Below are 15422 nucleotides of genomic sequence, written 5' to 3'. Positions count from 1 at the left end.
CTGCTGAGGACATCCCAAAGGGGAAGCATATATAGATTAAAAGGTATCGGGCCTAAAATTGAACCTTGGGGAATCCCACATTTAACTTCATGGGTTCTGGAGGACCATGCATCCATACTTACTAAGAAACGTCAGTCTCTTGCAAGTTGCTTTGAAAAATGGGTTCCGGTACTCCCATCTTATTGACTTAATTAGACTTAATCTTTTTTGTTGCTGCTAAATATTATTGTTATAGTATCCTTGTCACGATGCAGTTTTTCATTGCACTATTATTACAACTTGGGCAAGTGTCTGGCACTACATTGTAAATATTTCTGCCTATTTATCCTGACAGTCTTTTAACTTATTTTTTTCTTTAAAGTATTTGTTGCAAAAAACTACCTCACACGTATGTAAAATGGTACTCACGTACATGCTGTCTGCACTATGTTTGTTCACTGCTCAAACAGACACCGCACAAAAAAACTGAAAACTCGTGCCAACACTACCTCATACGAATATAATGTTACTCATGTCTTGTTCTTGCACATGCCGACTGCACTACGTTTAATGCTCAAATTGCACAATGTCTGACCATTTTCTGTTTCTGCACTATGATGTCTATGTTTGCACCAATGCATATGCTGACTATTTTTGCACTATGATGACTTTGCACCAAATGCAATATTGCACAACCGTTACGATACCAACGTTATCACGACAACCCTGTATGTAACATCCCACATGCCGACATTTCTTGTGTAAATACCATGTAAATTATAACTATAGCCTTATCCCCCTTGTCTTATAACATTATCTTCTCTGTTCCTTTATCTTCTTGCTCATACCTCACTATGAATGTGTAAAACTGGAGTGTCATGCCCAATTTCGTTGTCACAATATGTTAGCCCATTTGTAGCAATGACAATAAAGGTATATTCTATTCTATTCTATTCTATTTATCACGCGTTTATCCTGAAGCGTCATGTCTAATCTCGTCACATTTATTGTTTCACTTTGTCATTATCGATGACAATAAAGGCAATTCTATTCAATAAAGAGAGTTCATGCAAGTACATAGCAGACGGACGAGAAGACGCGTAGGTAATATGAACCACAGCTTCCTCTTCTGTTGTAATGTTTAATAGCAATGTTTCATTAACAGACGTATATAAACAGAGCTAGATCCAGCATCTTTTGAACCCAGAGCTTGGTCGGTTGTGCTCAAATAAACAGGAACCGGAACTTGAGTAAAACATTAGTCACCTTTACCGGAAGTCGGTGTAATTTAGCACATCAGACCTCGTTGGCTTTTACGCAGTGTTAACCAATGACAGGGCGTCCGGTTTCTGCAAGCAGGGACATGAATGAACAGCACCAGAATGTTTCTTGACGAGAAATCATCAACTTGTCATTTTGTAACAATTGTACGGGACGGGTGGAACAAAGCATTTCATTTCATGTATTTTGAGGCTTTTCGTCACAGTAACACGTCTGCGGGATGTCAGGGTCAACAAGGTCTTCTCTGCTAGCCTTATGAAACCAGACATCAATATCATAATTGTAACAAAAGTCAATTTCATTTTAGGTATATTTTTACAAAGTGTGTCCATGTTTTAAATTATTTGCCATAATTTGCACTTTTGATCTTTTATATTTATTTGGTTACACTCCTTACAGTAGTTTTAGGTCAGAGTTTTCACCCAATCAGAATTCAGCTAGCTTGTGTCGCCAGCCTGTATGAAATCTGCCCAAGGCCTCGAGAATCAACAGGGTTGATGTCTGAGCACTGTAAGTGAATAGCACATGTAGCTAATGGGAAGTTACAATAGCCAAACAGATGGCGAGAGTAAGGCCAGCTAGAAGGCCTCATGTGGAATGTGAAATGTACGCGTCTTGTGATTGAATACTCACTTGAGTTTAGCGGAGACAGCGCTATGCAGATCAACCAGGCTACAAGATAGCTTTTTTAAAATTAAAAATGTTAAGAATGAGTCATGTTACAAATTTTAACCCACTATGGCTGAAGGAGATGACAACAAATATTTGGTCAAAGATATACTTGCGGAGCCGTTTTCAAGAAACACTTTTCAAGAGAAGCAATATCTCATGGGGAGGTGAAAAATCAAGGAGAAAACAGTTTTGATTCTCTTATTGGATCACTATTTACAGTGGCTTGCAAAACTATTTGGCCCCCTTGAACTTTGCGGCCTTTTGCCACATTTCAGACTTCAAACAAAGATATAAAACTGTGATTTCTTATGAAGAATCAACAATAAGTGGCACACAGTCATGAAGTGGAACACACTTTTTTGGATATTTTAAACTTTTTTAACAGATAAAAAACGAAAAAGTGGGTGTGATCGTGGGCCTCTTGGTTACATCTCTGATCAGTTTTCTCCTTGTATGAGCTGAAAGTTTAGGGTGACGGCCCGATTTTGGTAGATTTGCAGTGGTCTGATACTCCTTCCATTTCAATGTTATTGCTTACACAGTGCTCATTGGGATGTTTAAAGCTTGGGAAATCTTTTTGTATCCAAATTCAGCTTTAAATGTCTCCATAACAGTATCTCGGACCTGCCTGGAGTGTACCTTGTTCTTTATGATGCTCTCTGCGCTTTAAACAGACCACTGAGACTATCACAGTGCATGTGCATCTATACAGAGACTTGATTACACACAGGTGGATTTCATTTATCATCGTTAGTCATTTAGATCAACATTGAATCATTCAGAGATCCTCACTGAACTTCTGGACAGAGTTTGCTGCACTGAAAGTACACCCACCTTTTTGTTTTTTATTTGTTAAAAAAGTTTAAAACATCCAATAAAGTGCGTCCCACTTCATGATTGCGTCCCACTTATTGTTGATGCTTCAGAAGAAATTACAGTTTTATATCTTAATTTTTGAAGTCTGAAATGTGGCAAAAGGTCACAAAGTTTAAGGGGGCCAAATAGTTTCGCAAGCTATAGTGATACATTTTAAATGCTGACTCAGGTTTAATGATATTTAAATGCTTCGGAAAATAGCCTGTGTACATAATTAAGGGGATGTGACTCCCAGTGGAGCGCACGTAAGCTTCTCTTAAATATACATGTATCATAAATAATAGTAATTGGATGGATATCTGTTCTAGTCAGACTAAGTAGGAAATCACTGAAAGCCTTGGTGTGAAATGGACAGATTTCCGATGGACCCGCATAAAAACGGATCATGCTCTCCTTTCGAACTCCGACGCGACACAGTTTGCCGTCCTCACAGGTCACTGTGCCGATGGACGGACGAGATGTTTGAAAATGGCAGCCGCCGATACCGCGACTTTGACGGCTTCATCTCCACAATTACGTTTTCAGCGCTTTAAGAGTCGAGCTGGAGTTAGACTCCTGAACTTTGTCCCTCAGCATAACGCCATCTGCTTCTTTGTCCTTGTCGCGGCTGTTCTGGCTGTTCTGGCGACTCTTCCTGGTGACCGAGTCCAGGCCGGCCGCCTCGAATAGGCGGGCCATGAAGGCAAGACCCTCGCTCCGGATGTAGGACTTGCCGGCGAAGAAGTACAGCACCGGGTTTACACAGCTGCTGATGAAGGCCACAGAGGATGTGACTGCGCGGCTTCGGTGCCAGATTTTCGCCAACCTGGAGGACGAGCTCTCATCAATAGAGGTTTGAAACGAAAGGGACAGCTTGAAAATCCAGAACCAAAAGGCTAAGATCAATAGTTCCAAGCAGATTGAAAAAGATAAGATATTGGGTCGTACCAAAAACGTCCTAAAGTAGGCTAATCTGACAGCAATTTTGTTTTCCTTATAATCAAATAAAGCCAGTGACACTGAAACTCGGAATTATTGGAAACAGAACTTTTACTAATGATATAAAACGATGGTTAGCATGCATACATACACTGCGTGATTACCGTAGTCAACGAACACCATGCTAAAAAACTAACACAGGAAAATTTAAAAGCTATGTAAGTAAATAGTACTTTTAAATGGAGGAGTCAAATAAGACTAGATAAAAACAAAAATCCTAAGTACTCATCGCTTTCAAAGGCACAAATGATAAGTAGAACGAAAACTTGCACATTTCATGGGGAATCCCACATACGTACTGGGCATTAGTAGGTTGTCTCGTTGGGTAAGAAGGAATTTTCGAACACCAGAGTACACCTACTAAATTTATTTATACCATTTTTTTTTTTATAAAAGCTGCAGGCTTAAGCAGCCATTAAAATACTGTAATCAAATTCATGTCCATTTCTTATGTTTTAAAAAAATCAGAGGGGAAATGTCCAGTAGAGAAAAGCAACACATTGTGCTGCGATTAAGACTCTTTGTGGACTGTGTCCGCAGCTGTCAATCTTAATCAAATAGTGCAAAAGTCAGTATAAACGCTCCCCTACTTACAGCCATTCGACTTACGAAAAACGGTAGATTCGAAAAAAAATTGGGGGATGTCGAAAATTATCCGGACATTGCTGTAAGTTAGATTTTGTATTGTGCACCTTTTTCCAAGTACAGAACAGTACTGTAGTGCTTCTCTCTGCCACTACCGGCGTGTGGCGCTGTGAGAGGTCACCCGGTATTCACCCAGAAGAAAAGAATCTGGCTTCCTCTTCCTAGTTTGTGTGTAAACATACTATACCGTATCACCAGCGCGCTAAGAAATTTGACGTTTTTATTGTTTTATTTCTTGTTCATCCATTCAATATGATTGATGTAAAGTATAAAGAAGAGGCGAGCAGTTTCTTTTGAAATAAAAGTGGAATAAGAAAGCTTGATGCGGTTGAGAAAATGGTCGGGCCGCTTTTTTTTCGGCCACTTTTTACCACGGAGGAGGAAGTCCCCTAACTGTTGAAACTCATCTTCCAAAAGTATGTTAAACTTAACTTTATTTATCTTTATAGAGCATATTATTTTATGAAATGTTTATTTTTTAGTACAATTACAGGTTACTTATACAAGCCTTAAACATACTTATATAAACCTTAAACATAAAAAATATAGCACTGAAGCAACTTCCGAATAAATTCAAATTGCGAACGATCGTCCGGAATCTCGTTCATGAGTAGGGCTGCGTTTGTATTAATTAAACTGGCATTAACATATACGCAGGAGTGAAGCAAAAAACGTTGTCAAAACAAAACGTAATTTACTGTACGGACTCAATTTCTGGAGCCCGTTCAATGACAACTGCCTGTACGCACTCTGAGCCATGCAACTGATCTCAAGCTCTCCCATTCCTTGCGCACATGACAAAGTGATTGAGAGGAGATCAAGTTTTGCTACTGCTACATAAAAAAATAATTATTCATAAATGTTTATAATAGGTAGTGTTGGCTGATTGAATATTTTAGAGTTGCAGCAGGTAACTGTAAAATTATGAGGTATATTTTTCCTATTGGGCCGAAAACGTCATGTTAGGCTGTTAACACCCCAATAACTTTCAGCCCGATAATCATCATGTTCCCCTCCTTAGTAACTTGTGTCTTCGTGAATAATGATTTACTTTATGTAGGAGTAACAGTGGCGGGCCATGAGGGCCTGCAAGGCCTTCTCTGCGTACCTAAAAAAATATCTAAATCATGTGATGTTAATTTTATTTTGTCTTTCAATCACTACTAAATAAATAACCAATTGTGTTTTAGATTCTCTTCATTGTTTCGCTTTCTTTCATCCATTCATTCATTCTTTAATTCTCTCTGGCTGGGCTGCTCCCAGATGTTTGTTTTCATATTTAAGAATTTAAGCAATCATATTTCAGCCATTAGTTGTTACTAAGGTCAGAAATCTACTTGGAGGCCTTCACAAAAAGCCCTGAAGGCCGTGTCCCATGATATCAGTCTTTGAGAAAGATGTTGGTCTAGCAAATCACCGAATTGGCATCTGTACACCAGGCTACCTGGTGTTGAGAAACATCACCGGCTAGGGGAAGGTAATCCACCAAAGCGAATCCCTCCAACAGTCGTTAAACTTAAAGAGCTGCATGAGAAAATATAGTATATTGTATTGTTTTTATAGCAAATGGCCAGACAACTCTGAAGCAAGCACGCTTTGCTCAAGCGGTAAAAGGTTTTGTCCGCCACTTTCCGCCTAGAGGTAAGTTATTTAGCCCAAGCCTGCCCCGAACAAAATTTCAGGCCGGGTGGTTATGTTGCGGTCGGGCTCAGCTTCTCCCTCGCTGACTTTTTTATCATCCATTTGTCATTGTTCATTGAAAATCCATGCAGCACAGGGCCCTTCACATCATATCGTAAACTGCATGGTCTAAAATGTAGAAAAAAAGTAGCAGCTTGTAGTCTAAAAATTTACAATAGCAGTCCTGAGAGGCCCAGTCCAGAAGGGAGAGTAAAGATGCTAGCAAAGGCCAAAGACTAAAGCATGACTGAAAAACACGGCTTACGTCGTTTTGACGGAACCATCCGGACATAGCGCCCACGTGACCTGTAAGGGAAACAAGTGTCATGTGTTGATGATTGCCCAAAAGTGTGTGATGCATTCACTGGCACGTACGTGCACGATGTTGACAAGGTGATAAGGCAGCCAGAAGACGCAGAAGGTTACCACGATGGCCAGGATAAGTTTCTCGCTGCGGATGCGTCTTCGAAATTTGGTTTGTCGGATGCGGCGCAGGATGCATATGTAGCTGACCACCACTATGCTGTACGGGACCAGAAAACCCAAAACCAGCTCCAGCATGTACTGGATGATTGTCTGCACCGAGAAATGACAGTAAAAACAAAAACAAGGCTATCAATATTCACCTATGCAGGTTTCCTGACTACTTGAGCCAGCTCGGAGTTAAAAATACATGGGCCATTCCAGTCTTATGAAGATTTATACTGAAGATCACTAATAAACATAAAAGGACACACAAATAAATGAATTAATCATTCAAAATCAAATAAAACGGAGCTATGATGGACGTCTCGGATCAGGTACACCGAGCTCCGAGAGAAAAAATACAATAAAAAAATAAAAACAAGGCTTGTTGAAATTGATCAAAAGAAATCAAATAAAAGTTAACCGACAATGTTAGCCAACAATCACCAAAAGCAGTGGTCCCCAAACTACATCCCGCGGGCCGGATACGACTCGCCTCACCGTTTGGTCCGACCCCCTGAACAATACCAAAGAGAATTTTGAGGCGCTTCTTTTCAAGCTAAAAAAGAACAGAAAAACCAGCAACACTGAAATTTGGAGTTTTGGGAAACAGAACTTTTACTGATGAAATAAAACGAAGGTTGGCATGCATTAGAGGTAAGAACCTGGGCCTATGCCAGACTCTGACCTGAATCTGGCCCTGAAATCCCGCTTCCTCCTTCCACCTCCCTCACGTCAGACGTAATTTCCGCTTCTAGCCAATAGCTTACAAAATTCAACATTTCTTTCTGCTTTTCGGGCGAATCTTTCACTATTTGCAGCTTGTAATCTGAAAAATATGATTTTCATTTTGGCGCAATTTCATACCTGTCAAGCTCCAGGGCTCCATGCCCTTACAAACTGTCATATTTTCCCTTACAAAATAATCTTACACCAAATTTTTTTTTCAAACGTCTTTATTGATGTAGTTTAACATGTTATTTTGTACATGTATTTCGTTATATCATTTATATTGTTAATTAACATTTTGTTGTGAGATACTGAGTTGCTCGACATGAATGAGGTTTATTATAAAAACGTTCAAGTTAAGTAGCTTGGACGTTCACTGTAGAAGGAAAAAAATACATGCGAATATAATTAAGTAGAATAATACATTTTCTTATTCAAATTATGAATTCATTTTCTGCATTCAATTAGTGTTGGTAATATACTGATTAAAGGGATAACCACAAACCTGTCTTTTTATTTTCTCCTTTTATACTTCCTTTTTTTCTTAACTTCTTCGTACAACATAATAATTCGTAATATAATGCATCAACGCAAGTGAGCCGGCTCTCTTGAATGAGTTGAGCCGAAAATGCCGGTTCTCTAAAAAGAGACGGACTTCCTTTCACTAGACAACTACCACATGAAATCCGAGGCGGCAGACGCATGCGCACAGTAGCATCAAACCGCTCGCTTCATTTGCAACAGAAAAAAAAAACGAGACCGAGATAGAGGCTACCGCGGCGAACTCGTTTGACTTGATTGACTTGCCGTTTCGTGATAGTCGGTGTGTACTGGATGGTACCCATCATTGAGCTGTACAGATTTTCTCGTGCGACGTCCACGTCTTAAAATGCATAATAAACATACTTTGTACGGCAAAAACCAACAGGTTGACAGGTATGCAATTTCGTTCAGTTTCATTTTCGCTTTCGTTCGCTGCATGTCGCCTAACCGTTAATTTTGGCGCTGCACTCGCAGTGCACACTTGATCTCAAATCACTCAGCCCCAAGTAAACCCCAAGCTGAGTAGTTCAAGCGCAACAAACAGCAAACTAAAGCTCTGGGTTTATTTCAGGCTCGTTTGTTAAATCAAGTTAATTTGTCGTGCTCGGGTTTATATACACGCGACTCGGGTCGGGTCAGGCTGAATTTTTTAGGCCCAATCTTACCTCTAGCATGCATACATGCACTGTGTCATTGCCGTAGTCAACAAACACCATGCTAAAATGCTAACACAGGAGAACACGCCAGACTTAAAAGCTATGTACAAAAACAGTACTTTGAAGTGAAAGAGTCAAATAAGACTAAATAAAAACAACAATTGTAAGTACTCGTCGGATTTAAAGGCGCATATGAGAAGTAGGACGAAAACTTGCTCATTTACCGGGGAATCGCACATGCGTACTAGGCATTGGTAGGCCCTCCTGTTGGGTGGGAAGGAATTTTAAAACACCAAACTTGCATGCTCAAATTTAAAGAAAAAACTTTGTTTTTGTACAAGCTTCAGGCTTAAGCAGCCATTAAAATGAACTAAGTCACCTCCATTTTGTACATTGAAGAAAAATCAGCGGGGAAATGTCTAGTACAGAAAAGCAACATATTGTGCCACGATTAAGACACTTGTTTATGGACTGTGTCCACAGCTGGCAATCTTAATCAACTAGTGTAAAAGTCAGTATTGATTAAACTGACATTAACATATACGCAGGAGTGCAGCAAAAAACGTTCTCAAAACAAAACTTAATTTATTGTACGGAATAAAATCCAGAAGGCCGTACAATGACAACTGCGTGTACACATGCTGAACCATGCAACTGATCTTAAGCTCTCCCATCCCTTGCGCACGTGACAAAGTGATAGAGACCAAGTATTGCTACTACCACTTAAAAAAAAAGTCATAATGCATAAAAGCTAGGAATCTTTATAACAAGTACTTACTACTTTTATCATAGTTTCTCTTTGAAGTCTTTATAATGTATTTATCCTGGAGTGCCATGTCAAATCTTGTTGCATACAATGTGATACTAAAAGGTTTTCAATGACAATAAAGACCATTTATTCAAAAATATTTCAAAATGAACTTCCTTGCAGATGGACTTAAGGAGCTGGATGAATTTGGAGCGTTTCTATTAATGGCCGCCATCTCCTGGGGTGTGTCCTTGCAGCCTGTAAGCTTGTTCATGATGCATGTGCAAGTAAGCACATTTCTTAGACATGCTTAAATATACAGATCCTTTTTCATCTTTTTTGAGTTTTGGTTGGCATTTGGGCTATACTTGAAGCATGTCTTGTCTTATTTTTTACCATATTGGTGTGACACTAACAAATTTAAAAAAAGGCAGGGTCAAGCATGACATCACTCCCCAGCACTCTTACCGAATATGTTCTGACACTAAAAGAAAGATTAAATCAGTTGGGCATTGTTAACACATAATGCATTTTCTAAAAAATAAGTCGGAGTTTTTTTCATAGTTTGCCCGTGGTGCGACTTACAGTGGTACCTCTACTGACGAATGTCTTTACATACGAAAGTTTCAGGTTACAAAGTACCTGAACAGGAAAATATTTCTTGTAGTTACAAAAGCGTTTCAGGATACAAAGTCAAAAATACAGTACAGTACGCGCTGCTTTTAGGCGCTCCCAGAGTTTCCCGAACGTCAACAAACGGGCTATCGCTTCAAATCTTCCTGTCAACACGGTGCGCAAGCGTGCTCCCATCATGCTCTTCGTGTCCTCGTCACAGTTTACCGTTCAAAGACAACGACAAGGGGGTTCTGGCATTATAGCAGAGAGGATGACGCAGCCATCATTCTATCAGCCCAAATTAAAGACATTTTAGCAATAAGCCATTAAGTTTCGAAATTTGTGGAAAGGAATCACCCGGAAAAAAAAATTCCGATGGATTGTCAAAAGCCGGCCTAAGCAGATATCAAGGGATCAGTTTTTCAGGAAACCCAAAGCAAGAAGGTAGATGAATATTTTTTATTGTTTCCTTCATTCTTTGTTTTTCATATGATGTGCATCTCGTTTCATTTTTTGTGCCTCTTCTTACTTTCACCGTTTTCATGCTACACTAACCCATCGGAACAAAAAAAAACCGCCAAACTTGAGGATGACGTCATTCTCCGGCACTCCTACTTAATTGGTTCCGCCCAGCTTTATACTAAAGGAAAAAAAACAACCCTAGGAAAACTCACCTGACTGTCATCATCGTGGTACGAGTCGCAGATGGCCCGGTCAGCGGTTTGCTTGACGTCCCGAAAAACGGCGGCGGGCACGGAGGCGCCGGCCACCAGCGCCCACATGAGCGCCAACGTCCACTTTACCGTCCCGCGGCCTACCATGGCGCTTACCCGCTGCGGCCTCAGCACGGCCAGGAGCCGATACAGGCTCATGAGAGTAATAATGTAAATGGAGGCGTACATGTTGGCCAGGCACAAATAGAAGAGCACCTTGCACATGACCGTCCCAAAGGCCCACCGTTTCATCACCAGATATGCCACGAAAAAAGGCGTTAGTGCCATCAGCGACCCGTCGGCGACAGCCAAGTTGAGAATAAAGAGCGTGGTGACCGTTTGCTTTCGGGCCCGGGCCATGATGCTCCAGATGACGAAAAGGTTGCCTGGGAAACCCAGGAGGAAAACCAGGCTGAGGATGAGTGCGCCCATGGCGGTGGAGGCTGTGCTGTCCACGATGCTTTCGTTCTTCGGAAGCTGCGCGGAGATGTTGGTGGCCGCCATTCTGGGAGGGGAAAAATAAGAAGAGAAACGGTCACAACAAGCCAGGTTTTGATCACCTGCGAGCAAAGCGAAGTTTAGTTGACTCAGTGTTTTTTTCCAGAAAGACATTTCACTCTCCCAAACCACAACCACATTGAATATCATCGCCATCTTTACAGAGAGTTAACTTGATTAACCAAGATGGAAAAATGCAAAAAGCTGACTTGTCAGTATTGATTTTGCTGACTCTGTAGCTTTCCCAGAAAGACAATCTACTCTACCAGGCAAGAATCACTTTTAATACAACACCATCTTTTACAGGCAGTCAGGTAGGTTACCTCAAATGTAAAGACTGTCATGAAAGGTGAGTTAGCACCTCTAGTTATGCTGTCCCAGAAGTTTTTTCCAAAAAGACATTCTTGTCTTCCAGGCCGAACAACAATCAATTTCATCACATTGTCTTGCAGACAGTTAGAAGGGTTGACCAATATGTAAAAAAACCTGCACAAAAAGCTGACTTAGCACTTTTAGTTTTGTTGACTCAGAATTTTCTCCCAGAAAGACATTCTACCTTACCAGGACAGAACCGTATGGAATATTAACACCATTCTTTACAGGCAGTCAGGTAGGTTAGCTCTGATGAGAAAACTGTCAAAAAAGTCGATTCAGCACTTTTGGTTTTGTTGACTCTGCATTTTTTTCCAGAAAGATATTCCACTCTCTCAGGATAAAACAACATAGAATATCAATACTATCTTTTACACGCAGGCAGGTAGGTTACTGCAGCCGGAAAACTGCACCAGGAAAGCTGACTCAGCATTTTTTATTTCGCTGACTCAGCATCTTTACAAGAAAGACATTCTATTCTCTCATACAAGAACAGGTTTAGCCAGGATCACAATCCTTTTCAAGGAATCAGGGGGAAATGAGGGGGAAAAAACCCAGACCGAACCCACCCCATTTGGACTGTTCAATAATACATTGAATCTTTGGCCTTTCCATTCTCATGTGCCAATGACCCTGTCAAAAATGGAATTTTGCCCCTTCACGCCGGCAATCCTCTAATGGCGCACAACCTTCCTATTTTTAAGTGTGTTTGAGTTTAGGGAGGGATGAGCTTAGCGGGTTTTAACAGAGACTCTTAATTCCAGAGTCCAGACCAGACATGCTCGCCGTTGAGCAACTTATGATCCGTGAAGTCATTTGCGTCTTTTCAGCCTTGGGAAAGAACAGCAAAAAAATCCTCTGCGGTTGGAAAGTTTCGCTCCAACTCGGCTCACTTGGAAGTAGTGTTGGGCGAGTATCTAAGTTAATGTAACTTTCTAGTGACAATTTATCGTAACCCACTAAAACTGCTCTTAAAATAGCCACGTGACAGAAGAAATGGAAGATAACGTGTACGACAACCTGTGAAAGCAGTGAAGCTTTCAAATTTCTTCAGATGCTCAGGCCACAAGACGTGGCGAACTGAAATAGGGAATATTTCTGTGTTGAGTTGTGAATCATGGCCTGTCTGGTTTTGAATGTGTCACAGGTCCTGGAGCTTCCACTCGTGTCGCCCCTGGAAGTAAAGGTGTTTTTGTTTGGATCTAAGATGTTTTGGGTGAACAGTCCAACCAAGAAACGAGTGAATGAGTTAAGATATGATCACCATCTTCACAGGCAGTCAGAAAGGTTACCTTAGATGTGAGAAAGTGGAAAAAAATGGTTTACTTAGCACTTTTGGTTTTGTTTACTCAGCATTTTTTCATAGAAAAACATTCCACTCTCCCAGGCCAGAACCTTTCAAAGGCAGTCAGGTAGGTTAACCTGGATGTGAAAACGTCCAAAAAGCTGACTTAGCATTTTTTGTTTTGCTGACTGAATAGCTTTACGAGAATGACATTCCACTCTACCAGGACAGAACAACATTGAATATCAACATCCGCTTTTACAGGCAGTCAGGTAAGTCACCCTAGAAGTGAAACATGCCAAAAAGCCGGCACTTTTTCTTTTGTTGACTCAGAATTTTTTCTCAGAAAGACATTTCACTCCCCCAGAAAGAACAACATTAAATATCAACCCCATCATTTACCGGCAGTCAGGTAAGTTACCTAAGATGTATAAAAAGTAATAAAATGACTTGGCATTTTTGTTTTGCTGACTCAGCAGCTTTTCCAAAAAGACATTCTACTTTCACTTGCCAGAACGAGTTTGGATCACGGTCTTTCAAGAGTAATTAGATAGGTCACTCTAAAGGTGATAAGCCCCCCCAAATAAATTGACTCAGCTCTTCGGGTTTTGCTGACTTAGCAGTATTTCCAAAAAGACATTCCTCGCTACTAGATGTGAAAAACATTCAAATTCAACACAATATCATGCAGGGAGTTAAAAGGGTTGACCCATATGTGGAAAAAATGTCCCAGAATGTCGGATCAGCACTTATGGTTTTGATGCCTCAGGATTTTTTTCCAAAGGGACATTCGACTCTCTCAGGCCAAAACGACATTGAATATCAAGGCTATATTTTAGAGACTGTCAGATATGAAAACTGCCCCAACAACCACTTTTGATTTTGTGGACTGAGAAAGACACATAAAGACATTCTCATCACCTAGACCGCAGCAAATTTGACAAGCAATCATGTCCCTCTAGAGGTGAAAGACCCTGTCAAAAACTGCCACCCCAAAATAATTTCTGGTCTTAATGCAGGTGATGCTCTTATCGTGCACAGCCTTTCTAGCTTATTTCCAGTATTCCGACAGTCACTCTCCATCAATTTGTGATAGAAACTGAAACATTCATCAGCATAGTTATGTGTGAGGTTGCATTTCGGTTTTCTTTTGATCCACAACCTGCAAAGGAATCTAACAGGTAACACACCCTTGCACAAATCAGGGGCAACGCGAAAGCCAAAGCGCGGAAGATCGAGTCGAAACGTACCTCCCGGATCCCGAAAGGAAAGCAGCCGTCACGGCAAAAGAATTCCGATGAGGGAGTTGTATTTAACCTTTGCTCCCGCACCTTCTCCAGTCAGGGAGTGGCGCCTGTTGCGGCTTGCAAGTTTTGGAAGGAGAGGGAGGTGCTTTGGCCCTACCTCACCGCCTACCTGGATGTCAAGTGCCAGAGCAGAAACCGAAAGGGAAGCCGAACCAACTTTTGGAGAATTTGGCCATTTTAGAATGCAGATTTCGAACTAAAACACGGTCAATGTGGTGTTAGGCTCCATCAGCAATCGGAGAATTTTCGGCTAAAACACATACTTTCGTACGTGGAACAGAAAGGACTCTTGACTGTGGGTTTTCTTTTTTCTGCCACGCTCACAAAATATAGCATGGCTCGGCAAACTACGGCTAGGTTATCCGCTAAGTTAAGTATAAAAGCACCCTGTTTTGCCGCTTGGTCTCTTTTGTTTACTCTCTTTCTATTTCATCCCTCAGACGCACACACCTACAGACTGGTATGTAGTAAGGCCAGGCCAGAGGCAGGTCGGACCGAGGCCTCTATACATGCTACACATAGGATTTGTTTTTTCTTAAGTACACTAGGTCCAAAGGGGTATGCCACCCTTGTACTTTTTAGCTGGAGCAGTATAGTTAGTGACTTTCTAGTTAAGCAGTTTAGTTGCTTCCCTTCTGTTTTAATATGTTCTTCTGTTTGGCATACTTCCACTAGTCCCTTGGCCTGGTCCTTAGAGTGGATACCATACCGTCAACCTGTATGTTTTTGTGGTACAAAGTGCGTTTATTATGCATTTTAAGACGGCAGTAGCTCAGGAGGTAGAGCGCTCGTCTTGGGATCAAGGGATCCCAGTTCGAATCCCGGCTCGTCCGTGTTACATGTCGAAGTGTCCTTGGGTAAGACACTGAACCCCTAATACCCCCAATAAGCAGGTTAGCGCCTTACATGGCTGCAAGGCCGCTATTGGGAAATGTGGAGCACAATGTGAAGCGCTTTGGGAAGTCATTGACTTGAAAAGGGCTATATAAATGCGGATCATTTCATTCCATTTCATTAAGACATGTACGACGTACAAGAAAATCTGTACGGAAAAACGCAAATTTGTCAATGATGGGAACCATCCGGTATAGACCGACTATCACGAAACGGCAAATCAATCAAGTCAAACAAGTTTGCCGCGGTAGCCTCTATCTTGGTCTCGGGTTTTTGGCAGTTTCAGCGACAGACTGCGGTCACTGTCTTGTACTACGGACAGACTGAAGAGATCTTTTCTTCCTCATGCCATGAGGCTCTTTAACTCCACCCGGCAGAGTAAAGGCCCACATTAAACCACACCACCTACATTGGATATTACCGAATCTTACTGCAATATGTATTCTGTGTAGCACTATTTAGTTACTCTATATAACACGCTACAGT

General features: G+C 41.1%; 1 protein-coding gene across 1 annotated transcript; it reads right to left on the bottom strand.

The window, feature by feature from the left end:
* Positions 1–2947: 2947 nt before the first annotated feature.
* Positions 2948–14098, bottom strand: LOC148356658 (leukotriene B4 receptor 1-like). Its single transcript, XM_088347751.1, has 5 exons — positions 13986–14098; positions 10542–11085; positions 6487–6687; positions 6377–6417; positions 2948–3613 (listed from the first exon to the last, which is right to left on the bottom strand). Exons 2-5 carry the CDS (start codon positions 11082–11084, stop codon positions 3322–3324), a joined length of 1077 nt encoding a protein of 358 aa, XP_088203877.1. The 5' UTR covers position 11085; positions 13986–14098; the 3' UTR covers positions 2948–3321.
* Between the last annotated feature and the right edge of the window lie 1324 nt (positions 14099–15422).

Source organism: Urocampus carinirostris, chromosome 11 (assembly GCF_059441175.1).
Source record: "Urocampus carinirostris isolate Australia breed hairy pipefish chromosome 11, RoL_Ucar_1.0, whole genome shotgun sequence".
Lineage (NCBI taxonomy): Eukaryota > Metazoa > Chordata > Actinopteri > Syngnathiformes > Syngnathidae > Urocampus > Urocampus carinirostris.
This window is presented reverse-complemented; position numbering and strand designations above follow the sequence as displayed.

Bases quoted from the DNA above. Each gene is read 5' to 3' on its own strand.
- LOC148356658 (XM_088347751.1), bottom strand. From the start codon at position 11,084: ATGGCGGCCACCAACATCTCCGCGCAGCTTCCGAAGAACGAAAGCATC. The intron at 6,688-10,541 runs GTGAGTTTTCCT...TTCTCGGTGCAG, and splicing joins ACCACGATGATGACAGTCAG to ACAATCATCCAGTACATGCT. The intron at 6,418-6,486 runs GTACGTGCCAGT...TTTCCCTTACAG, and splicing joins ACCTTGTCAACATCGTGCAC to GTCACGTGGGCGCTATGTCC.